The sequence below is a fragment of the Arachis hypogaea genome, chromosome 15, assembly GCF_003086295.3.
Source record: "Arachis hypogaea cultivar Tifrunner chromosome 15, arahy.Tifrunner.gnm2.J5K5, whole genome shotgun sequence".
Taxonomy (NCBI): domain Eukaryota; kingdom Viridiplantae; phylum Streptophyta; class Magnoliopsida; order Fabales; family Fabaceae; genus Arachis; species Arachis hypogaea.
Window position 1 is genome coordinate 135,151,028 of NC_092050.1, and position 27,374 is coordinate 135,178,401.

A 27,374-nucleotide genomic window follows, 5' to 3' on the forward strand; every position below is an offset into this window, starting at 1 on the left:
GTAAGACCTGTACTGCTATATGTGGGATTGTTTGCCCTTTGTTATTTATTTGCCATTACCTTACGCTCGTATTACTTGACATTGCTATTTTATGCCCAATTAATTTTATTTGAAACTCGTCATCCCTACTTTTCGCGTTCAAAAAATTACCCGACCAAATTACTTTACCATAGTAATCAGCGACGAAACAAGACGGTACCCCGGGAACCACTAAGATAACGAAGGACGCAATAAACGGCTATCAAACTGTTAAAAGCCATAATTCGGCTCCGATAATTGCCAACGAAAAAGGTAAACAAGTACAAGCAAAACAACTAACTACTAGTAAAACGGTAAGAAATAGCGACCAAAGCATGTACTCACAAAACGGTAAACGAGCAATTTGTTACATGTACGCCAAAACGGCAGCCAATTTTACCAAAATAAAGTATTCAGAAATACACATATTACAAAAAGCAAAGTACAAAGGCAAGACCACGTCACTTCTTCGGCATGTCAACAATTTTACCATCCTTAATAGTCTTGAAGATGCCAACAGCCGAGGTATCGAAGTCGGGAGCTATCAGCTTCACTTGAGCCTTGAGGGCCTCCTCAGTCATCAAGATAGCACTCTTCCCTTGCTTCACGGTCTCTTTATACTTCCTTTTCAATTCAGCTGCCTCGTTTTTGGCCGCAGTTGCCGATGCAAGGGCCTCATCGTGCTCTTTTTCAACTTCTTTCACCCGGCCCTGAGCGGCGTTGAGCTGACCCTCCAGAGTCATCTCCCGCTCGGTAAGCCATGCCACGGCAGCATCGGAAGTCTTAACTTTCTCCTCTGCGCTAGCTAGCTACTCCCGAAGTGACTGGACCTCAGCGTTGTATTTGTTATTAGCTTGAACAGAGGACTCGAGCTTGTTCTCCAATGAATGCGTCCCCGCCAGTACGAAATCCACCTTCCTCGCTATGGCGACTCCCCGGAGCAGGGTACGGTACATCCACCTAGCCTGCAAAGGGAGATCCCCACCATGGAAGAAGTCCTCCATGCCCGGGAGCAGTTGAGAATCAATAAAGTTTCCAGCATCAAAGTTCTTCTCCATCACGGTAAGAACTCCCTCGGGGCTAGAAGACGGCTTCCTCTTTCTGGGGTTGTCAACTATCATCACATCTGGGTTCTCCATCTCGATCTCTGGCTGAGGATTCGGGCCACTGCTAGTCCCGATCACCTCACCCTGGGTGGGTTGGGATTGAGCTCCGGCCTCGAGGGCGTTATGGGGAGGCACCTGCTGGTTATCGGTAGCCGGTTCATCATCGCTGTCATCACCCACAAGAAATGTATTGAACAAAGCATCAAGACCAACCTGGTCGGCAGCCATTGACACTACAAGAGCAAATAAAACTCGTTAGCCGGTAAAACGGATAATAAAACGACAAAAAGAACAGACAAACCAAGGGTAAACAACCACCCACCAATATAGCCTCTAGCCATGTCCTGATCCCCCATAAGAAGATGGTGGTTTACATGGTTCCTACCAAAGACGGCCAACAGGACGTCGGCAACCTTCTTGTTCTCGGCAGATAACCCTTTATATGTCACCTTGGTAAAGGCATTCGCACCCATCCCGAAGCTCTAGTAGGTCAGGATGCGGCGTTCTCCTTCCAACGTTAACCAAAAGGGATGCCGACCTTTGGCTGGACGAACCTTGAAGTATTTGTCCTTGAAACCATGATAGAAATCTTCGAAAAGGGCAAAAATCCTCTGACCTTGAGCCGAGCGGAAGGACATAAAGCCTTTCTTGGCTTTCCCCTCATTGGAAGGGTTTGTAAGGGTAAAAAGAAATAAAAATGCCTCGACAGAGTCCGGCAGCTCCAAGTATTCATAGACCATCTCGAAACAACAGATCGAAGCCCAGCTGTTCGGATGCAGTTGAGACGGCGCTACGTCACACCGGTTGAGCAGTGCCATTTGAAAAGGGGAAAAGGGAATACGAACTCCCAGTTGAGTGAACATTACCTTAAAAAACCAGATCCAATCGGTGACCCGGGGGGCATGCATGTTTAGTTGGTGTATCCGCTCGCGAGGGGCAGGCACGAAGACCTCATAATTAGCCTCCTCATCACCCCCGCCACACAAATATTCGGCTTGTCGAAACTCGGTGAGCTCCGCTATATCCATCTGGTTAGGGGAATCCTTCACGTCCGAAGTTACCCAGGCGTACCGGTCATAAGGTGCTCTCGGAACGGGAGCCCGCGCGACAGGACGTTGGGCCATAGGACGCTGGGCCATACCTACAGTAGGGGCATCACTCAGTTAGTCTAAGAAGCCGGGACATCAGCACTAATACCAGAAAATTACAGTATGTCTACTAGAGACTTGCGGTCAAGCTAAGCTTAAATCTAGTAAAAAACGAAGCCTAAAAAACCAACATTTTGGATTGGTAACCCCTCTAATACATCTACCTAATGCTAACGTCATTTAACATGCAATCCAACCCAGAAGAGAAACACGCATACAGAAACGGCATGAAAAGCAAAATGAAGCTGTACAAGTTGAAGCATGAGAAATAGAGCGTACCAAGATAGTAGTACGGATCTGAAGAAGCCGAAAGGATGAGGGAGGCCTGAGCAAAGCAACAAGTTGCAGCAAGGAATTTGGAATGAAGAAGGAGAATACGAGAGAAGTGTGATGATAGTGGAAGTTGAAAACTGAAAAGGAAACTGACACATGAAGAAGCGCGAAAGACAGGGGTAGAATAGTCATTTCACGCAGGGTTTTGAATAACGCATTATGAGCATTAAATGCTCAGCGCAAAAAACAAGGCGAGAAGCGGCGCACCCCTCACGGGCCCAAGAGACGCGTCCCGACCACGAGCGGTCGGTTAAGCGACAACGCATACGAAGAAGAGCTAAACGCGCCCACCACGGTGCTCACGGCCATGGCTGGCGCGTTGGGAGCACTGTTACGGCCCAGCCCAGCTGGCCTCGGCATACGAGTTCATCGGACCCGGACAGCTGGTCTGCGGGGCGCCACACGCCCGGACCCTGGCCAGGGTATCTTTCCTCCTTTTTGCCAGCTCACCTGGTGACAGCTGGAGAGGAAAAACTTCGAGAAATGTGTGTCTGTTCTTGAGGGGCCCACCTCTGAAAGGGTATATATGGGGAGGGTCCTACCCCTCCCCCCGAGGTACGTCACTACATCTTTACTCACTGCTACCTGCATACTTCCTGACTTGGGCGTCGGATGTTATTGCAGGTGGCTTCCCCCATATTTCACGAAGAGCTCAGGAGGTCGTTCGCTCGCGCATCACTCACATCAGACCCAGATCCAGGCCTATCCCCATCAACATCCAGGGATCAGCCCCGACCCGTCCGGAACCCCAAGTTACCGAACATATATTGTGTGATTTTTTTTCTTTCATCTTATATATATATAGGTCATATCCATTGAGGCTATAAAAAAATAAAAACAATTATCTATATAATCAAATACTTATCGTTACAATAAACATTGACATATTTAAATTTAGTACTGTTATATATTCAAACATTTTAAATAATCAAGTCTAATTAAATTATTTTAAATTAAAAAAAAATTATACACATAAAATGATAAATTATATATATTTTTTTTACTTATTTTCTCTTTCTCTTTCGATTTCTATTACTACTATTTTTTTTTTCTTTAGTATTTTTTATTTTTTTCTTAATATTATTACAGTATTTTTTATTTTTTTATTTTTTTGTAAGATAAAACAAAAAAAATTATAAAATAACAAAATAAGAAAAAAAAGATAAAGATAAAGAGAAGGAGAAAGATAAAAAAAATATAAAATAAAAAATAATACTAAAATTTTTTAATTGTGAAACAGAAATTTCTTAACAATGAAAGAAAAAAATTTTTAATCAACTGGAAGTTAGAAAAAATAAAAATAGCACTTAAAATTTTTAATTGTAACATAAAAATTTATTAACCATAACACAAAAATTTCTTAATTAATTAATTAGAAAACATTAGAAACAAAAATAGTACTAAAATTTTTTAACTGTGACACAAAAAATTTTTTAATCAATTAAAAACTATCAAAAATAAAAATAGCACCGAAAATTTTTAACCATGATATAGTATCTATGACAAAATTTATATATATGTATAAATATATTTTCTTTTCTTAGTTAACATATCTATCTTTTATTCCATTAAATTTTTGTATTGATAGTAGATACTTTGTCTATAATAAAAATTTGAATATTATTGAATCATTAAAATCTTTTTCTTTACTTCTTACTATTATTCTTTGTAGAGAGAGAAATAAACAGAAAATAAAAATAAAAAAACAAAAAAAAGAAAAAGAAGAGATAGAAAAAGAGAAAGAAGAAAGAGAAGAAGAAGCAGAGAGAAGGAAAAAAAGAAGATGCAATGCAAATGAAGAAAAAAAATAATGATACATATAAAATTTTCTTTACGAAGAAGAAGAGTGTGTATAAATATAAATATAACTAAGTCAGACTTAATTTAAAAATTATTTGACTGTGAACATTTCTACTATTTAAATTTGAGAAGAATATTCATAATTAATTCATTAAATATGTATATGTTTAATTTTAAAATTAGTTGTGTTGGGTTAGATTTGGTGACAATGAGCGTGGACGGTGGAGACAAGTGCCTATCCTAATAACTATTACATAAGTTTGTATTAGTATATGATATTAATAAATAGAGAAAATTTTACTTTTTTTTAAGAGATGTTAAAATGATATTTTTCTTTTTTCTATTTGTAAAATATACACTCACCTCTTTTATAATTTTTAAAAAACTTTTTCGTTAATCCATTTAAAAATTTTTTGTGTTAACTAATGTTAACTTTATCCTTTTTTAAGAAAAATAAGTTAATTTTTACAAAAATATCTTTTAGCAAAATTTTTTATTTTTTGTGATTAAATTTTGTTTACCAAAATACCCATTAACAAATTATTTTTTTACTGGTTAAATTATATTTTTATCAAAATATTTTTAAAAAAATTTTTAACGATTAATTATTTTTTTTAAGATATCTTTCAATAATTTTTTAATTACTAAATTATAATTTCACCAAAATTTTTGTTAATAATTATTTTTGTATTTTACTATTAATTTTTTTATATCAATGTATATTATTTTAATATTCAATTAAAAATTTTTACCACTATTAATATGTATAACAATTAATATTAATAAATAATTTATTTCATAGAACTATTAAATATTATTAACAACTTTAACAAAATTTAAAAATAAGTCAAGATAAATAAATCCCAACTTTTAAAAATTGACATTTTATTCCTTTACATCTTTACAAAGCAAGTTCCTTAATAATTTAAAAAAATTATTGAAGAGTATCTAAGGAAAAAATAATTTAATCATTAAATTTTTTTAAAAATATTTTGAAAAAAATACAATTTAATCAATAAAAAAATAATTTGTTAAAGAATATTTTAATAAACAAAATTTAATCACAAAAAAAAAGTTTGTTAAAGGTATTTTTGTCAAAAATAATTTATTTTTTTCTTGAAAAATGGGTAGAACTAATGTTGGTTAACATAAAAAAATTAAATAGATTAAAGATAAAGTTTTTAAAAATTATAAGAGAGAAAAATATATATTTTATAAATAAAGAAAAAAAATATCATCTTAATATCTTTCAAAAAAAAAAAAGTGAAATTTTTTCTAATAAATATGTAACTGCGTCCACTATATATGGGATTAATGTGATTAAATTTGAATTCATGCTAAAAACTAAAAACAATACAAACTACAAAAGTTATTAATTTATATAATTTGATCATAAACAAAGACAAAAAAAAAATTTAATCAAAATTGATATGACTATATATATTATTTCTGAATTAATATACTTTTTATGTGATTATATGAGAGTAATCTTTTATTTATTTATTTATTTATTTTGTATAATATCTATCAATTCACCGGATCCTATCTTCAGGAATTCAGCTAACTCTGCTTGATATTTAGAGATAAAAGAATAATCATTTGTAAAGATAAAATTTAACGGTGGAAATTTAGATGCAGTCAACTTTACGTGAAGTTAATAACTGAGAGTCATTAGATGAAAATTTAGTCAAATCAGTCAAATCATTTAATCACTCTCAGTTATTAACTTCACGTGAAGTCGACTGCACCTGAGTTTTCACCCGATTTAACTAAAACACAAGTTTAAATTCTAATAAATCTTAAATGTTTTTTCTCTCAAAATTATTACAAAAAAAGCAATAACTCCTACAATTCGAAAAGACATCATATTTATGGGCAACAAGAAGATATGTATAAATTCACTATAATAAACTCTCGCAATTTTTTTTTTAATTATTTGATGAAGCGTTGACTAATTCTTAAATCCAAATTAAGATAAACACTTATTTATATTTTGTGAGTCTTAATCCCACCATTTCATCAAAAACAATAATGTACATCATATATCACCTTGAAAGTATCCCCACAAATAACCATAACGAACCTCCTTTACCTATCTATCACTCAATCCGAAATTCTATTTGACTTGTCTTGATCTTTTCCACGAGACTCTTCCCAATAATTTTCTCTTTTTTTTTTTTATTTAAAGAATTTATTTATCTTTTATTATAAGACCACATATTAAAATTATAAATAAAAATCTTTTTAATATATTTATTTTATATTTATTAAAAAAATTTAAAATTTTTTATTAATAATAAATTTATCATATACTCTATATATTATGAGCAATATTATCTAAAACCTTTTCTAAATGCACGTATGAAAGAAGCAAAAATATATTCCCTAGAAAATCCATACATGTTAAATCATGATCAATATGGGAATATAAACAACTTTTGGGGTTGTGAGGTGGGCCCGGTCCCCGGCCCGCAGCCACGGCTTGGTATGAGGGGTCCATCAATGGTGCTAACAAGTTACCAGCCTCAATGCAGCTGGATGTGGTCCATGTGGATACCGCATTCATACAAAATCCTCACCATTTACCAATCATTGCATCCAGTGTATCCTTCAACTTTTGCCACGTGGGGGTTTCCGTGTGGGCATTTACGAAATCCAAAGTCACCGGCATGGCATGCCAACTGATCTTTTCGCGTCGAAAAGCCGTTAAACCCGCCATCCTCCTACGTTTCAACTGCAACAAGTTTTCCAACTTAAATTAAATTAAAATATTGTCAAAACTATTTATATTTTATAAAAATTTGTTAACTTGTGTTCTAAATATATCATAAAAAAATATTTTATAAAAATTATTATAAAAATTAATATTTTTAAATTTTAATGCATTAAATATATCAAAAACATTAAAAAAAATTTTATTATTATATTTTTAAAATATACTTTTATGACACAAATTAATTAAATTCTATTTTATATTACTCTTAATTTTTTCCGTGTAATTTTATAAACATTATTGCGTTAAAATATCAAGGAGGCTTAGTAGTTTCTAGTACAACTTTGAAGTTATAAATTAAGGGGGGAAAAGGACCATCTAAGAACCGATAAGTAAATGTTAAAAAATTCCCCAAAAGCAAATCTGACACAAGAATTATGATCTTTTTAAACAAATTTATGAGCTTGTATCTTTTCTTTGTACATTATTTATTTATTTATTTTAAATTTCAAGATAACAAAGCTTTTAACGGAGATGTTACCCAAAGTAATGCCACTCATCATCATATTTGTTTTGGGGTGCAAGAATGTGGGTCATCAAATTTGTGTTCTCACTTCTCAACTAACATAATCAGCTAATTATTAAGTACTTACCAATAATTAATCACTACAAGTAAGTATTATTTGGAATTCGCAAAATATACAGTCAACAATAATTATTGAAAAAGAATTTTATTTTTCAATGTACTATCTTTTTCTTGAACTAAATTATTTACGATATACATTTAATTTTAATAAACTAATAAAAACTTTATACGATCACATAATTAATATTTTTAGATAAATTTTTACATAATAAATTTAAAAATTAATTACTTTTACTAATTGTTTGTTGATACAAGATTTGGATGTCTATATAAAAAACTAAGACATCTTTTAGACAAATATTAGAAGGCCAACATAGGAAAAAAAAAATTAACCAGAATTAACCCAAATAAATACAAGCAAAAATTGTTAGTTACTTAAAGGGTGAATTTTGTTTGTGTTTTTTATTTTTTATCTTTATTTTTAGTATTTTTATTTTTTGAATTTTATAAAAAAAAAAGAGAAAACAATTTTATTTTCATCTTTTTTATTTTTTACAAAATTTTAAAAATAAAAAATAACAAAAATAAAATGAAAAAACGACAAATAAGTCATTGACTTTTTATCTTAAAGACAAATAAATTCTTGACTAACTAATAATTTAAAGACGTCCCTCACTTTTTAAAAAGTCAGACATCTAAGTCTTTCTAAAAAATTTATTTATCCTAATATATTTTAGACAAAGAAATTTAAATATTTTACATTTTAAAAAATAAGAGACATTTTTGTATTTTTAATTGGGTTTAGCAAACATGTACTGTAAGGGCACATAATAAGCTTACCACTAGCAAAAAATTTTAAATGTTTTTATTTAATGAATACAAAATAAATGTATTGAAAATTTAAAATTTTTATATGAATAATACTACACAACTAAATTTTTTTATGAGTTGAGTTTAATCAAGTTAAACAATAAAATTTGGAGTAGTGTTATTCATAATTAATTTTTGTTAATATTAGACCAACTTGATTAGACTTACTTAACATAAAAGACTTAGATATATAATATTATTCTTTTTATATTTTCAATAAAAAAATTTTTATTTTGTAATTTTAACATGTACTTTTAATATACATAATATATAAATTTTTTTTAATTAATTAAAAACTTATGTATCTTTAAACTAAAAAACTACGATATATATATATATATATATATATAAAATGCATACCAAAGGCATCTTTATTATTTATATACTATCTTAACTAAATGTACCGGCACTAAAATTCATATAATGAATAATGGAAAGTTTCTAAAGAAATTTACCTTGGGAAAAAGCAAATTTGAAAAAAGGAAAAAGATAATAATAATAATAATGAAACAGTTGACGTTGAAGAGGGAAAGAAAGAGTGGGAGAGTGGTCAACTTCCTGGTGTTGCTTCAGCATTCCAACTCCATGCTCTGCAAGCACAACACATGATGTTATCTAGAAAATCTCAATAATGTCACTTTCAATTCCAATTATACCCTCCCAATCTTCCCAAAACTCCCAGTAACTGCCACATACTCTCTTCTTCGTCTTCTTCAATACCCCCACATGTGTATATATAAATGCTTACCATTACAAATCATACCAGCTATGTATATTCCACATTGACCTCATTTCTCTTCATCTTGTAAATAAGGTTTTGCCTCTTTTTTCTTCAGAGAGTAATAAAGGTAACACTAAAACCCCTATGTTCATTGATCATTACAATATGTTTTCTATTTATCGTTGCTTTTGTGTATTGGGTTTTGTTTATCAATGCTGAGAATGGAATTTCAGAAGCGCTTTTGTTCTTGTGTTGTAATGTTAGTGGAGAATCTCAGAAGAAACAATGTCACGCAATCAATTAAATTTATTTTAATTGCTGTTGGCTTCTTTTTTTTCCTTTTCTGTGTTGTGATTGATTCTAAAGTTTGATTCATTTATCTTTTTCCCTTTTCTGTTTTTTTGTCCTTTCTTCTTACACAATTTTTTTAATTTTGTTCTAAATTCCATAACAAGTAATCAATGGTTGATTTTGAAGCCTTTCTCTCTTCCTGTCTCTCTATCTGTGAAGTGAGTACTTGGCTCTTGATTTTTTTTTTTTTTTATTCAGTTCTCAAAAAATCAATGTATGTAAGTAAATGTAATAATGTCGCAAAGCTTATTCTGATTTCTTCTTCAGATTTTTGTTTCTTGTTTTCCTATTCTAAAATTTGAAGAATTTTTTTATCTATATATTTGAGTTTAATTTTAATGTAGGGACAATATAAAATTGCATACTCTGTCATCCAATCAAAGTGTTGTTGTAAAATATAATTACTTTTGCTACTGTGATGACATATAACTGATAGTGAATATAAATCAAAACATTGTTATTCATTGATTTTTGTTCATGGCAGATTAAGTTGAGTGCTGATTGAATTGTTCTTCAAATGCCTGGGTTAGCAATGGATGAGTTACATGTAAATAGTGCAAAAGAAGAACATAGTGGGAGTTACACACCCCACAAGGAAAATTTCAACAATCAACAAGCATCTCCAAGGAGCACGCTGAGTCCAAGGAGCATTCAAAGTGACTCAATTGATTTGGCCATCGATGGTGTGGTGGACACCTCCATTGAGCAATTGTATCACAATGTCTGCGAGATGCGAAGCTCCGATCACTCACCATCCAGAGCTAGTTTCTTCTCGTATGGAGAAGAGTCAAGGATTGATTCAGAGCTTTGCCATCTTGTTGGTGACATTGCAGGTTTGGACATCACAAAGAAGGTTGTCAGAGAGAACAATGAGGATTCCAATGGCAATGGCAATGTTAGTGGTAATGAATCCACAAAGAAGGAAAATAACCTCTCACCAAACTCAAAGGTCATTGAAGAATCAGAAAAATCGACTCGAGGAAGCAAGAAATTGCGCGAGAGGCCGTCCAAGAAGGAGAGGGGTGCTAGAAAATCAAATGGTCTTTACCATATGAGGAGGTACAAGAGTCTTGGTTTAATGAAGGGGATTGAGGATCCTCTTGCTTCTGGTTTAGATAATCCAGAATTGGGACCTTTCTTGCTTAAGCAAACAAGGGATTTGATTGCTTCGGGTGAGAATCCAAGGAAGGCTCTTGATTTGGCTCTTAGAGCCTTGAAATCATTTGAGACTTGTGCTATTGATGGAAAACCAAGTTTGGAAATGGTTATGTGCCTCCATGTCTTGGCATCAATATACTGTAATATGGGACAGTACAATGAGGCCATTCCAATTCTTGAGCGTTCGATTGAAATTCCGGTTTTGGAGGATGGCCAGGATCATGCACTAGCAAAATTTGCAGGTTGCATGCAATTGGGTGATACTTATGCAATAATGGGTCAGATTGAGAATTCTCTGCTGTTTTACACAGCAGGCCTAGAAATTCAAGGGCAAATCCTGGGGGAAACGGATCCAAGATATGGTGAGACATGCCGGTATGTAGCCGAGGCGCATGTTCAGGCATTGCAGTTTGATGAGGCTGAGAAGATTTGTCAGACAGCTCTTGAAATTCACAAGGGAAACAGTTCACCAGATTCACTTGAGGAAGCGGCCGATAGAAGACTAATGGGGCTTATTTGTGATTCAAAGGGTGACTATGAGGCTGCACTCGAGCACTATGTTCTTGCAAGCATGGCTATGTCAGCAAATGGCCATGAAGTAGATGTTGCCACCATTGATTGCAGCATTGGTGACGCGTATCTCTCTTTGGCGCGCTATGATGAGGCGGTATTCTCTTATCAAAAGGCACTTACTGTGTTCAAATCAACCAAAGGAGAGAACCATCCGACGGTTGGTTCAGTTTATGTCCGGTTAGCCGACCTGTATAACAAGATAGGAAAGTTCAAGGAATCAAAATCTTACTGCGAAAATGCGCTGAGAATCTATGGGAAGATCAAACCAGGGATCCCCTCAGAAGACATTGCTAGTGGTTTGATTGATGTTGCCGCGATATACCAATCAATGAATGATTTGGAGAAAGGGTTGAAGCTTTTGAAGAAGGCTTTGAAGATATATGGTAATGCACCTGGACAACAAAGCACTGTTGCAGGGATTGAGGCACAGATGGGGGTAATGTATTACATGCTAGGGAACTATGCTGATTCCTATAACATCTTTAAGAGTTCCATTGCCAAGTTTCGCGCAAGCGGAGAGAAGAAATCAGCTTTGTTTGGGATTGCTTTGAACCAAATGGGGCTTGCTTGCGTGCAGCGTTATGCTATAAATGAAGCCGCGGATTTGTTTGAAGAGGCTAGGACAATATTGGAAAAAGAGTATGGTCCATATCATCCAGACACCTTAGGTGTCTATAGCAATCTTGCAGGAACCTATGATGCAATGGGCAGGTACATATTCATGATTTTCTCAATTTCTTAACCTTATGCAAATACATTATAGTTTTAAGAATGTGGACATAATTTTCAGGCCTTAATTATTAAGTATTAATACTTGTTTATCTGATGATTTTGCAGAGTGGATGATGCCATTGAGATTTTGGAATATGTAGTTGGAATGAGAGAAGAGAAGCTTGGAACAGCAAATCCTGATGTGGATGATGAGAAGCGTAGGTTGGCAGAGTTATTAAAAGAAGCAGGAAGGGCTCGGAACAGGAAAACAAGGAGGTCACTGGAAACTCTTCTTGATGCAAACTCACACCTCATAAAAGAAAATTTCATCAAGGTATAAATCATGCATGAAGCTGTATATATTATATAACGTATTGAAATTAGTGGTTTGCTTTATTTTTATCACTGTTCTCGGATAAAAATGTGTTATTTGTACCTTTTTTATTTCATATACTGAGTTTACACACATTCTTTCATCCTCAGATGAAGTGTGGAAATATGTGTGTCGGCTTAGTATACGAAACAAAAGACACGAGTACACATAACATTTCTCTCGCATATACGATCAACAAAGAAACCGAACAATAACAAAGTGGAAATATGCTCCACTTTCCAAATTTGTTCATTGCTCAAGCATTTTCACAGAAGTTGCTTTTGTATTTGTATTTTCTATAGTGCACAGGAAATTTATCTGTATTCATATATTCTTATTTGTATAACTGACTTTATAAAATGGTTGAAAGTTCAATTTTTCTATGCAAAGAAATGTAAGGTGGAACTTAATTTTCTATATGCTGGTATACCTAATGCTGTATTAGAAAATTCAGTCGCTTCTTACTGCGTTTGGAGATGCTACCATATAATATTTTTATTTGTTTTCATGTCATAGTCATTATCTTATGAATATGACATACATGAAAATGACATGATACTTCTAACTGGAAAGTGATTGTCTTTAAGTCTTAACTCCTAAGTGACATCATAGGTCAAACAAAAACAAATATAATAATATATCAAACACTTGATGTAATTTTTTCAAGTGAATCATGGAATTTACTTAGGGTATAAACTATAACTGCTCCTCATGTCTTGACCGGTAGTTGGGATTTTGACATTTATTCAATGAGTTTTATTAGCCAGTTCTCCAAGAACATTTATCAAGGTTTTAAATATTTGGGTAATTGACACCACTAAATCAAATGCTTTCTAATATTCTGTAATTATACTAAAAACAAAAGTGTTATATGCATGTCCGAATTTATATAGAAATTATGTAAATCGAAATTATTGGATTCGATTTACAAGGAGTATGTGTAAATCAAATGAATTAGCTTCGATTTACCTAGAAAGGAGCATAGTGGCACGAAAATAAAAGTTATTAGGGTTGATTTACTTGAATACATTAACGTAAATCGAAGCTACATTATTGGATTTATATATAGAGTAAAGTATAGTTTTTGTCCTCAACATTTGAGGTAAATCTTATTTGTCTATCTAACGTTTAAATTGTCCTATTTGTATTCCTAACGTTTGAAAAAGTGATTCAATGTTATCCTGCCATCAATTACACATTATGAGTGCTTTAGTTTGAGTTTTAAAAATATCTTCTTGAAATTAGAATACAAATGTCTGGGATAGAATCGATGATCTACTCCGAAAAATAGCTCATCAAATGTTGAAACTAATTCCTACAACATTTACATAATTCACTTTTTTAGGGACATAATTGAATCTAAACACAAATAATGGGTATAATATTAAAATTGAACACATCCAAGTGAGTTCTAATTGAGAATGAATACATTCAAGTGAGAATAATTGAAAAATATAATCTGATTTGTTAGTATAATTGATAGTATGATAACATTGAATCACTTTTATAAACGTTAAGAATACAAATAGGACGATTTAAACGTTAGAGACACAAATAGAATTTACCCCAAACGTTAGGGACAAAAACGATACTTTACTCTTATATATATATTGGGATTATTGGATTTATATATATATTGGGATAACGTAATAGATTATCTATGTACATCACTTATATAATAATATAAATACAAATACGAACAAAACGTTAAATTCTTGTCAAAGTGAGGCTCACAAGAGCTAGTGAAAATAATTTTTTAGTTCTTGTGCACTACAAAGATATCGAGTATATTACAAATTTTTATAATACTCAAAACATCTTTTAAGTAATTTTTAAATTTTATGAAATTATTTACAATAATTACAAAACATGCTTACAATAAAAAAAATTTAAACTTTATAAAAATATTTAATTTAATATTGTTATTAAAATTTTAGTTGTACTCGTTACAAAATAAATAATTATTTACAATAAGAGAATATATAATATTATAATAATAATAGTAGTAATAATTATAATAATAAAGTTTAAACCTACTTTATTATAAAGTTATTTAAGTCCTTTTATAAATTAAGTTTAACCAAGTTAAATAATAAGATTTAGAATAATGCTATCCATAACTAATTTTTATTGATTGAACTTGATTAGTAAAAGGAAAAGTATATGGAACCAAGAGTTGATCAGCCAAAAAGCAAACAACTTAACTAATTTATAATTATATTTAATTAATTTTATTTGTTTTTAATTTATAATATTTGATATTAATTGCTTCTCACCCCAAATTAAAATTCTGAATGATACGTTGGAGAAATAGGGGCGGGGATCACGGAACTTCCAACAATCCCAATTCTTAGTATATAAAAAAATTTATAAAATATATAAAAGAACATCCATTTAGTATGAAAAAGAAATATTCTGATACTTAGTAGAAGAAACATCCTAATGCCTAGCATAAACACCATCCACGCAGAGGACATTTGGCTGATTTTTGGCTGGTACCCTCTTGGTTCCCTAGTATTGTTGTTAATAAAAAGACTTATATGTGTAGCATTATTCCTTTATTATATTAAGTTAGATGAAAATTTAACTATTTAAATGAATAATTCGGTATTTAGAAGTCAAGTATTAAAATAATTTTTCTAAAAAGTATTTTTCATATCATAAATTATATCATTATGAGAAGAATTTATTTTTTAAATCACGTTTTTAAATTAATTGGCTTTCAATATTTATTAGATTGTTTTATTTTTAAATCATTCTACCATTCCTTCTGTAGTGCACAATAACTAGAAAATTATTTGTAGTGCCCAATAACTAGAAAACTATTTTTATTAGCTATTGTGAGTCTCACTTTGATGAGAGTTTGTTGTTTTCCGTATTTATATAAGTGATGCATAAATCAACTTACTAAATTCGATTTATTCCCATATATATATTCAAGTAAATAAACTTGATTTACTTGCCATTACATTTTGATCTTGGTAAATCGAAATTACATTTATTCCATGTAAATTGAATTTAATAGCTTCGATTTTACATAATTTTAATGTAAATTCGAACATCTATGTAGCACTTTTATTTTTTAGGACAATTAGCATAATATTAGAGAACAATTGATCTAGTGGTATCAATTACCCTAAATATTTTTAAATTTTTAAAAATTTCTTTAACTAATATTCTTAAAGTATTCTTTAACATAAATTTAATAATATTAACTACACATAAAAAATGGCTCATCTTTAAACACTCCTTGCTAAGAATAGAGTGCTGCACACCTTATTAATTCGTTAAATCTAAACTCTTCATTTATTATATTTTATTTGAATGGTCTGGATTTAAAAAGATAACATGTTAATCAAGTTAACTATTTTTTCTTATAAGTTTTAGACTTTTTTGTAAGTTTTAGATACTGGCTGAAGTCCATAATAAAAAATAGTATATAAATATTAAAAATAACATGTGTACAAAAAAAAAGTTACTGGGCTTTAGAATTAAAATAAACAATACATGAAAAATAAGTTAAAAATCCAAGTACTAAATCTAGAAAAAAAAAGATATATTAGAATCTCAAAAAAAAAATATTAAATACATATTATGTATATAATATTAAATATAAACACAATGATAAAAAATTTTGTTATATAAATTTAATTAATATATATATATATATATATATATATAATTTTATTTTGTGTGAAACAAAATTTTAAATATGAATAGAATGATAAAAGAGTTTATATTATATAAATTTAATTTAAAAAGCATATATACAACGTAAAAAGCAAACAAAAATATGAGAATTAGTATTGGTTTTTTTTCACACAATACATTTGTTTGTCAAAATCGTTTTTCACAAGATCTATATTTTAAATATTTTATGTAATAAATTCATATACTCATTGTTACGGATCCGGCCCACGGATCCTATACTCAGAACGGTTCCGAACCCGGTTACCGGGTCTGACCCACTTCGTCCTTCTAGAAGGCCCGGAACCGACCCACTAGAGCTCCTAACCAACTTTCGAATTCAAACGTCTCCCTTATCTTAGTCAAGTAAGATAAGATAAGATAAGATAACTCAAACGTCTCCCTTATCTTAGCCAAATAAGATAAGATAAGATATTCATCATCACCTATAAATAGAGGACCCAGGTCCCTCCAGGTATTCATTCATTCCTCACACCTTCTACCTCTTAGATCCATTCTGACTTGAGCATCGGAGTGTCTTTGCAGGTACCATCCCCCATTGCTCCAAGCAAGTGATCCGGCATCTGCCTCAACCCGCAAGTTCTCGATCCATCTCTCAACCCGTACCAGAGACATCTTGTACATTGGCGCCGTCTGTGGGGACTTTGCAATGTTGTGGTGGCATGGCGGATAACCCAGAAGAGCAATCATCAAACTCAGATTTCTTGCGTGTAACTGAGAGCAAAAAGAAATAATGTTTCCTTAACTTGCATCACCTTTGCAGGTTTATGCACCCTTTCGCCTTACTCCAATGGCGAAATCCCAAAGGAATAATGTTTCCTTAACTTGCATCACCTTTGCAGGGATAACATACCTTCGCCCTACTCCAACGGCGAAATTCCAAAGGAATAATGTTTCCTTAACTTGCATTACCTTTGCATGTTTATGCACCCTTTCGCCCTACTCCAACAGCGAAATCCCAAAGGAATAATGTTTCCTTAACTTGCATCACCTTTACAGGGATAACACACCTTTGCCCTACTCCAACAGCGAAATCCCAAAGCGGCGAAATCCCAAAGGAATAATGTTTCCTTAACTTACATCACCTTTGTAGCGATAACATACCTTCGCCCTATTCCAACGGCGAAATCCCAAAGGAACAATGTTACTTGCAATTACCTTCTTAGTGATAACACTCTTTATGCACCCTCGCCCTACTCCAATGGTGAAATTCCAAATCCTCTGAGCCCAAAGTCTCACCTCCCTTTAGTGGGACACCTCCACCTCTTAGACCCTCTCATTCACCACTCCCTCATCCGTCTCTCCAAGTGCCATCGCCCCATCTTCTCCCTCTATTTTGGCTCCATGCCCACCGTGGTTGCTTCTTCTTTTGAACTTTTCAAGCTTTTCCTCCAAACCTACGAGGTCACCTCCTTCAACACCAGGTTCCAAACCTCTGCCATCCGCCGCCTCACCTATGACAACTCTGTCGCCATGATCTCCCTTCAGACCTTACTGAAAATTCATAAGGAAGCTCATCATGAACGACCTCCTTAAACGCTACCACCGTGGCCAAGCTCAGACCTCTCAGGAGCCAAGAGATCAAGAAAGTTCTCAAGGTTCTTCCACAGATGCGGGGGACAGCCAAATTGTGGCGGCATGACGGAGAACCTCGAGGAGCAATCCTCCACACACCCAACTCCCGAACTCCAAGATAACACTCCTAACCCACGGGAGGATAATAAGCACGGCACATCACCAACTAACCTCAACCCAGCAACAACCAAGAGAGGACAACCATCCTCCCACTGAAGCCCGGCCACCCAACGGCCTAGGAGAGAAGGCGGTCTAGATAATCCAAGAGCTGTGCCTCAGGGTGCAAGACCTCAAAGGCCGACTTACACCCAAAGAAAAGCACAATGTCAAAAACGGAAGTCACGCAACCTCCAGATCAAGATCTCGCCATGAAACCAGGCACGGCGGATCGCCAGAACGGCGACATGCCAAGAGATACAATCGTAGCATCTCCCGTGACCACGGACACGACAAGATGCCTGAACGACGACACGGCAAAAGGTATTATCACAGCGTCTCACGCAACCCGGCTCATCAACGTGACACGGACGACGACCGATGACATCGAGAGGCCAAATGCACAAGAAGTGACCACGTGATAATGGGAGCCACTCCCTTCACTGAAAGAATCTTGAAAGAAAAACTTCCTAAAGGCTTCGACAAACCTACAGATATGAAGTACGACAGAACCAAGGACTCCCAGGAGCACCTAACGGCCTTCAAGGTCAGGATGAACCTGGAAGGGGCCGCTGACGCGGTCCGAGGTAGGGCCTTCCCGGTAACCCTAGCCGGGCCAGCGATTAAATGGTTCAACGCCCTCCCCAACGGATTCATAACTGGCTTCCACGATATATCACGGAAGTTCATGGCCCAATTCACCACCAGAATCACCAAAGCTAAACACCCTATCAGATTATTGGGAGTCACCCAGAGACGAGACGAGTCCACGAGAAAATACCTCGATCGCTTCAACGATGAATGTTTAACGGTCGACGGACTGACAGACTCAGTCGCAAGCCTTTGCCTAACTAACGGGCTCATGAATGAAGACTTCCGGAAACACCTAACTACCAGACCAATGTGGACCATGCACGAGATCCAGAGCGTCGCAAAGGAGTACAAAACGACAAGGAAGTAAGCCAAGTCGTAGCCGCCAATAAACGGCAGCACGGCAACACACGACACGACAGCACGGCACCTCGAAATAACCCCCCACCAAGAGAAAATCATAAAGAACATCCCAAACCAGCAAATGTAAACCAACCCCCCAGAATCAGAAAATTCCCTAACTACACACCTCTGACGGCCCCGATCACCGAGATATACCACCAAATAGCCGATCAAGGTATTCTCTCGAGGGCCCGACAACTCAAAGAAAAAACGGGCGGCAACAAGACCCTGTACTGCGACTACCACCGAGGATGCGGACACAGGACACAAGATTGTTTCGACCTAAAAGACGCCCTCGAGCAAGCCATACGAGACGGCAAACTCCCCGAGTTTTCCAAAATCATCAGGGTACCGAAGCGCACAGAAAGACACAGATCCCCAGAGAGGGAAGGACACAACCCAAGGACACAAAGACAAGCCCCCCGGAAAAGTCTGGAAACAGACCCGACCATAGTCGTCAACGTCATAACAAGCAAGGATAAGCCGGAAAAGTCGAAATCGGCACTAAAAAAGGACCTCAAGGTCCTGGCAATCAGAAACTAAACCCCGACAATCATCACCAATAATGCGATAACATTCTCTCCCGAGGACTGCCAATACGACACCTCGACGAAAGATGCCCCCTTCGTTATCTCCGCAAAGATAGGAACCGAGCTGGTCAGAAGAATACTGCTCGACACAGGAGCAGATTCCAACATCCTCTTCAGGGGAGCCTTCGACAAACTCGGGCTCCGAAACAAACCCACCATAATGGGGTAACCGGGCTCGAGGATAACTTCCTTCAAACGAACGGCACCATCACACTTCCCATCACCATCGGAGCCGGGAACCAAAGAAAGACCATCCTCTCCGAATTTGTCATCCTCAAGAATTCCACCACCTACAAACATCATCCTAGGGAGAAAGACCATTAACAACCTCTCGGTGGTCATCTTCACCAAATTCTTACTCATGAAGTTCCAAGCCGATGACGGCACTATCGGCACAATACACGAAGACCGGGAAGTCGTGGTAGAGTGTGAGAACACCGGTTCGACCCTCCGCAAGAGATCCCGAGATACGTCAGGCATCTTCCTCGTCGACCTCGATGCACGCCAAGACCAAAGTCCACGCAGAACCGTACGAGAAAACGACAAAGAAGCAGAGTGGGACCTTGCAGACAAGGTCAGGAGCATAGCACACCTACGGGAGCTAGCCCTAAAACAAAGAATAAGTCTAAGGTACAATGGCAGCATACGATGAGACTTTGGACCAGGAGACCTCGTCTTACGACAAAATAATATCGGTCCACCCACTCGCGGAGAAGGGATGCTCACACCCAACTTGGAGGGTCCCTACCAAATCAAGACGGTAATCGAAAAAAGAGCCTACATGCTCGAAAGACTAGACGGGACCAAGCTTCCAAGATCCTAAAATTCCACCAACTTACGGTGCTACTATATGTAGAAACATCCTTCCAAAGCAACAAGATCGAGGTCGTTTAAGACTATCTCTTTACCCTTTATATTTTGCCTTTTTTACTTGCATTTATTGCTTAAGTCATGCAAAGCCAACAAAACGGAAATCCAAATAAGCTAAATAAACAAAGTCTTGAAATCGCCCACTAAGAGGTCTAAAATAAGTTCACAATAACGGCAAAAAAAAAGGCCACATAAAACAAGCATGAGGACGGTCTTCCAACTTGCAGAAAGCCAGACTGACCAACATCATCCTACCAATTGGTGCAGAATTCGTATATTTTCTTACTGGGCACTCTTTCCTACCCACATTGGGAGGTTTTAACGAGGCCCAAACCATAAATAGAATTCATTTTTTCAAAAGCATTGCCCCGTCCAACGGCACGAACCAGACGCGGCTATCCGGGAATCGATTACCTCGAAGCCAATAAAACGGATATCCAAATAACAAAACGGATATCTAAATAAGTAAACGGCTACATGGGAATTGATTACCCCGAGGCCAACAAAACGGATATCAAAATAATAAAACGGATATCCAAATAAGTGAACGGCTACCCGGAAATCGATCACCCTGAGTCCACAAAACGGATATCCAAATAACAAAACGGATATCCAAATAAGTAAACGGCTACACGGGAATCGATTACCCCGAGGCCAATAAAACGGATATCCAAACAACAAAACGGATATCCAAATAAGTAAACGGCTACTCGGGAATCGATCAAACCGAGGCCAATAAAACGGATATCCAAACAACAAAACGGATATCCAAAAAAGTAAACGGCTACTCGGGAATCGATCACCCCGAGGCCAATAAAACGGATATCCAAACAACAAAACGGATATCCAAATAAGTAAACGGCTACTCAGGGATCAATTACCCCAATGCCAACAGAACGGATATCCAAATAACAAAACGGGTATCCAAATAACAAAAAATGGCGGCCTAGAATCGATCACCCCGAGGCCAACATAACTGATATCCAAATAACAGAACGGATATCCAAATAAGTAAACAGCTACCCATGGATCGATCACCCTGAGGCCAACATAACGGATATCCAAATAACAAAACGGATATCCAAATAACAAAAATAGTGACTCATGAATCGATCACTCGCAAAGCCAACAAAACGGAAATCCAAATAAGCTAAATAAACAAAGTCTTGAAATCGCCCACTAAGAGGTCTAAAATAAGTTCACAATAACGGCAAAAAAAAAGGCCACATAAAACAAGCATGAGGACGGTCTTCCGACTTGCAGAAAGCCAGACTGACCAACATCATCCTACCAATTGGTGCAGAATGACGTCACGCCTTTTTCAGGCCCCTCACAGTCTCCCAAACTACAGAGGATCGGACTCTCCAACAACTTAGCACTGAGACCAAGAAAGTATACTCTCATGCTCCGGGGACAACTGTTACGGTCATCAAACCCGGCATGTGATGAAACGCCCAAACAACGCACTCCTCGCCTGACCATGAAACGGCCAGAAACTCCCCAAATCGTCGACCTCGACCGGAAAAACCAAACAACGATCTCCTTGCCAAACCACAACGGCAAGGAAAAGGTTCCTCCAGCGATGAGACCGAGCACCCTCACTCTCTCGCTCCGGGGGCAACTGTTACGGATCTGGCCCACGGATCCTATACCCAGAACGGTCCCGAACCCAGTTACCGGGTCTGACCCACTTCGTCCTTCTAGAAGGCCCGGAACCGACCCACTAGAGCTCCTAACCAACTTTCGAATTCAAACGTCTCCCTTATCTTAGTCAAGTAAGATAAGATAAGATAATTCAAACGTCTCCCTTATCTTAGTCAAATAAGATAAGATAAGATATTCATCATCACCTATAAATAGAGGACCCAGGTCCCTCCAGGTATTCATTCATTCCTCACACCTTCTACCTCTTAGATCCATTCTGACTTGAGCGTCGGAGTGTCTTTGCAGGTACCATCCCCCATTGCTCCAGGCAAGTGATCCGGCATCTGCCTCAACCCGCAAGTTCTCGATCCATCTCTCAACCTGTACCAGAGACATCTTGTACACTCATATATATGATAAGGTAGGTTATGTTAAATAATCTATATTGTATGATCCTAATTTATATATGTTATATTTTATTACTGACCAAATTCGAACCAAATAGAAAATAAAGTCAAATATTTAAGTTTATTTTTATCAAATTTGGATGATATTATAATTGTTTTTGCAAAAGAAAAAGAAGTTTAATAAAAAAATTCATATAAAAAAATATTTATATAATTTTTTTATTAACAATTTTTTTATTGAAATATGTTACTTTACTATATTTAAAATATATTATTTTGTATTAAGAATATTATTAAAAATATATTATTAGTTTTTTTAAAATAATATTTTCTTTTCTTTGCTTTAAATACTATGACAACAAAAAAATTTTAATAAAAAAATACTTTTAATTATATATTAAATAGAATAATTATTTATAAGGCTTATTCTTATACAAATAAGAATTTTTTTAGTTTTATATCTGTAATTTTTATACTAATTAACTTCAAAGTTTAATTATTTTTTGAATAAATTAATAAAAAGATAATATAAATAATTGTTTAAATATAATTGTATTTTAATTTTTCATCCTATTACATACATGTTTAGAATAATTTGAAATAAAAGATAATGGACTTTGTTGTATCTGCCATGTATTTTGTGCTTTGACTGCGTCGTCATCTGAGAATCATGGCGCCTTCATAGAGACCGAAATTCTTTTACAGAATCGAATTTTGCGTTTGGAGTTAGCCAACCAGCAACAGTCACAGATAGGAGGAAGCATCGCTAGCAAATAAAACAGTGAAGATGCTTGAAGATATACAATAATAAAGTAATAGAAGAATTCGATCAATTTTTTCTGAGTACTTTTGTGGTGTAAAGGTCGTTCTATTGATTGAGGGAATTAATTTTTTGTTGTCAATTTGTTTGTTCAATCCATAACAAAATAACTTTTGACAGTAGGTTAACTTTTAAAGAGTGCTGCACTCTCTACTTTACTTGGAGTGCGCTAGCTTTCGCCATAAAAAATGAATGCAACTGTTCAAAAATTTGACTGAACAAATTAAACCATTACAATGACTTAACAATAATTGACATTTCCAAATATTAAAGTTACATTTGCTTTTTCTTATTTCTTACGTAAATTATGATATATGCTTTTACTCATTTGCACAACTCCTCAATAGTTTTTTTTTTTTTTTTGGTATGAACAACTCCTTAATAGTTTAACTAATCGTAATTGGAACGTAAATGGAAAAGTTTCCCCCACTCTACTAAAATCTGTCTTCTGATGGGCTGACACACTGTCTAAGGAGGCAGTCCTAAAACGGTAAGTCTGCCAAATTTTTCTTTTTTTATTATTAAATGTTAAATAATATATATAATTTTATAATTATTTTGATAAATTTATAATTTTTAAATTCACACGTATTAAAATTTTTATAATTATAAATATATAATAAATATAATCATAAACTAAATTTTTTGCAAAAACGTCCCAGACCAAAAAAATACTAGACCCACCAGAAAAACTCGTTCCGTCCCGTCCCGCCACGCCAAAATCCACGGTTTAAGTAGTGCGGTTAAGTATAGCGGTTTCAGATTTCAACCTAACCCGTCTTTTTTAGCAAGTTACGCAGGTCAACCCGACAAATTTAGGACCGTTTGCCACTCCTCGTAAACCTTAGAAACTTCTTTATTAGCCTACCAACTTGAAAATCCACATAATACGTAGGACTCAAATAATATTAACCAGATTAAATCGGGTATAACTCAGAAACAAGCCTGCCCAATTGGAATTGGTGGATCAGAGAAGGAGCCATAGAGAATGCGTTTAGCAACCCATTGATTTGCTGCTTGAGAGTAATGTATGCCATCCCAACTAACATGTTGAGAAGGATTTTTGCATGGATTCCCATAAACTGTGCCATTTACTACAGCTTTCTTCCCACAATTTATATGGTAACCATAGAAGCTACCACAACAGAACTCTAATGGAGGAACAAAACCTGCCACAAAAGCAAGAACAAAAGTTAAACTTTAAACATAGAGTGAACTGTCTATTTAGCCCTTAAAAAATTGAAATGCTGAAAGTTCAGTTCTTAAAAGAAGAATATTAACCCATGATACCCAAAAGATATACTTCATTGACAATTGGGCCGAATCGGCTTAGGGGAATTGATTAAACAAAATATATCTTTCGGGTACCATATTGTCGACATGTCAATCTTGCAAGGCCAAATTTGGTGGTTTGTTAGTAATTTGAAGATAATCGAAACACTATATACTACTAAATTAAGTGTTCTTTCACAACCTTGGCTCTTTGCAGTGCTGATTAGTTGGTATTTTGCTTTGAACACATCAACATATGTGAATTTAGCTAGAGGGAGCTTTTTCCTTAGCTGAAATACTTGGTTCTTGAGTTGCCTGTTAAATTCCAAAGCAAGCTCATTGTGTGGTTTCACACATCCATTTGCATCAATGTTACCCTTCTTAGGCTCATAGTAAATGTAACTGTATGGTAAGCATCCAATTGGACCTGTGTTATGAATCCAGAACACTCTTGCCCCTTCATTGTATAGTTGCTACAAACATAATAATCAATGCAAAATTTCAAGTCCTCAAAAACCAAATCGCTATAACGGGAATGACTTGAATGCATTAAGTTGAAGTTAGTGTTCTTTACACGAAGATAATCTAATAATAATAGATTTAATATAATTTGTTGATATAAAATTATATTTAAATTTATGGTTCCCTTACTTGAGCTGATTGGGAGTATTGGCTCAAGATATCAGGAATAGACCTTCTAACTTGTTCCATTGAACCATGTTGGATTCCAAAGGCAAGGTCATTTTGTCCAATATCAATGGTGTATATTGCCTTGGAGAATTCCTCAGGCCTTGGAAGACCACTTTTCAAAGGTGGATCTGTCCCTGGAATATTGAACATAAATAAACAAGTGTCACTAGCATAATAGCGAAGCACCATTCTACTACTGCCATTTTAAAAAAAAAGAAAGTTTTTATTTCATTTCCTTTAGACATAATTATCGAAGGTTTTGTTGTTGTTATATGCTTATAGGGGCACTGGCATTGTGACATAAAACATGAAACGAAAAATGGCATAGGGATGAGAAAATGAAACCGTTGTCAGAGAGCTGATTGAAGAGAATGTTGGTATGTGACTTGAACTGTATGAACTGAGAAACTTGAAGGCCAAGATGGAAAGGACTATAACCACCCGGAAGAATTGAAGAACCTCCTGTTGCAAAGTTTGCCCCATGCCTATAATTTGACCCAACCGAGTTCAAATATGCACTTACGTATGGAAGCTTCAATTCTTCAGCTGCATATATTCATACCCAAAATAAATATTTATGACAAAAAGGAATGCTTAACATTTCCAACATCTATAAAGTCCAATCACGGAGTAAACAGGAGTAGGAGTTAAGCCTCTCGGTCTCGCGTGCACCAAAATAGTTCTCAAGATCCTAATTGCAGCAATTATGTCTCTTGAGACTAGCAAAAATGTACCATATTAGTTTTTAATGGTGTGATGAGTTATTTACTGAAAAAGAATTGAGATTCTAATATAGTGTACTTCTGCTAATTTTAGAACACAATTGAGGCAATTGAGATTTCAAAAACTATTTTAGTACAAGCAGCCAATCTTAGAGACTACTTTGAGGCTAAAGCGGTTAGGGAGAGATCGAACATTAATTGCATGGATTATGGATTGAGATGTTAAATCTATCGAGTCTCTTACGATTTATGTTGATTAAATAAAACTAGCAACCCACAAATTAAGGATTAATGACTTAAAAAAGGAAACACACATTTGATAGAGGCATATAGAAAAGTAAAGCTGACCCAAGACTTATCAAGATGAAATCTGAGAAGGGATGAGAAGTGGTATGGGCTTACTTATGAAATCAATGATGAGACGGCCATCGGAGGCTCTTCCTGAGAGAGTGCCAAAGAAGGTTTCACCATTGGGAGGTTGAACACTAGTGAATGCTGCAGATACGGCTCCAGTGTCTGAGTTTGAGTCCCCAAAGTTGTATATTGCAGGGAACCAACACTTATTATTGTTTCCACCACCTAAGGCTTCTTGAACCAATGACCATGATGATAACACACAGAGAATCAAACACAAATGCCTTGTTACATGTTTGGTTCTCCTACAATCCATGGTTCAAGGCTTTTTATCTTATGGAAGGTGTACTCTGTCCTCTGTGTTTTGCTCGGCTGCCACTAATATGTAAGTGTGCTTCCTCAAATTCCAAGGAGGCAGTGAAACTCTTGCGATAATTGCAAATAACATGTTATATCACCGACATGACCTTATTTTTTATATAAATAAAGAGGAATGTTAGGGGACAGCAACTTTTGTGATTTGTAACCATTAAATAGCCATCAATGATGGTTTTAATGGTGTGAGATTGGTGTGAGATTTCACTTTTCTTTGTTGGTTATATGCTGGACAGAATTTAACAAAGTTGCTGGCCCTAGACTTTTCCATAAATAAATATAATGTCACGGTGAAAATAGTTTGTAAGAATAACTGGATTCGATCTTGTCTATGCTTATTTTGTACCAAGGGATGAAAAAAAAAAAGGAAAAGTAATGTCACGTCAAAAATAAAAATTTGCATAACTATATCTAGTTATCTTGTGTATTGTTTTTACTTGGAAATCACACGTCACTATCTAGCTCTCTTTCACTTTTATTCACAAAAACAATAATTCATAATTTCCACAATGGCAACTTGATCCACGAGGTGGACATGTTATGGGAAAATTGCATTACTCTTTTTTTCTTCACATTGAACAAAAAAAATTCAACATTTCAATTACTTTATTATAATGATGATGAATATGACTTTCCAATGAACGTCCAAACTCAAGATTTTCTAGGAAGGCAATTTGATTTTGTTAGTTTAGACGACAGTTGCTGCAACTTTACGCTTTTGAAGAAACAAATTAATC

General features: G+C 35.0%; 3 protein-coding genes across 3 annotated transcripts; 2 read left to right on the forward strand and 1 right to left on the reverse strand.

Annotated features, from left to right (window-relative positions):
• The first annotated feature begins 8,982 nt into the window (after positions 1 to 8,982).
• Positions 8,983 to 12,878, forward strand: LOC112750807 (protein KINESIN LIGHT CHAIN-RELATED 2). Its single transcript, XM_025799664.3, has 3 exons — positions 8,983 to 9,422; positions 10,131 to 12,088; positions 12,215 to 12,878. Exons 2-3 carry the CDS (start codon positions 10,164 to 10,166, stop codon positions 12,426 to 12,428), a joined length of 2,139 nt encoding a protein of 712 aa, XP_025655449.1. The 5' UTR covers positions 8,983 to 9,422; positions 10,131 to 10,163; the 3' UTR covers positions 12,429 to 12,878.
• A 5,446-nt stretch (positions 12,879 to 18,324) lies between these two features.
• LOC140179342 (uncharacterized) lies at positions 18,325 to 18,861 on the forward strand. The gene has a single exon (XM_072218110.1). It carries the CDS (start codon positions 18,325 to 18,327, stop codon positions 18,859 to 18,861), a length of 537 nt encoding a protein of 178 aa, XP_072074211.1.
• A 5,201-nt stretch (positions 18,862 to 24,062) lies between these two features.
• Positions 24,063 to 27,040, reverse strand: LOC112750808 (GDSL esterase/lipase At3g27950). Its single transcript, XM_025799665.2, has 5 exons — positions 26,311 to 27,040; positions 25,532 to 25,732; positions 25,148 to 25,320; positions 24,699 to 24,969; positions 24,063 to 24,393 (listed from the first exon to the last, which is right to left on the reverse strand). The coding sequence occupies exons 1-5, from the start codon at positions 26,576 to 26,578 to the stop codon at positions 24,158 to 24,160; spliced, it is 1,149 nt and encodes a 382-aa protein (XP_025655450.1). The 5' UTR covers positions 26,579 to 27,040; the 3' UTR covers positions 24,063 to 24,157.
• Between the last annotated feature and the right edge of the window lie 334 nt (positions 27,041 to 27,374).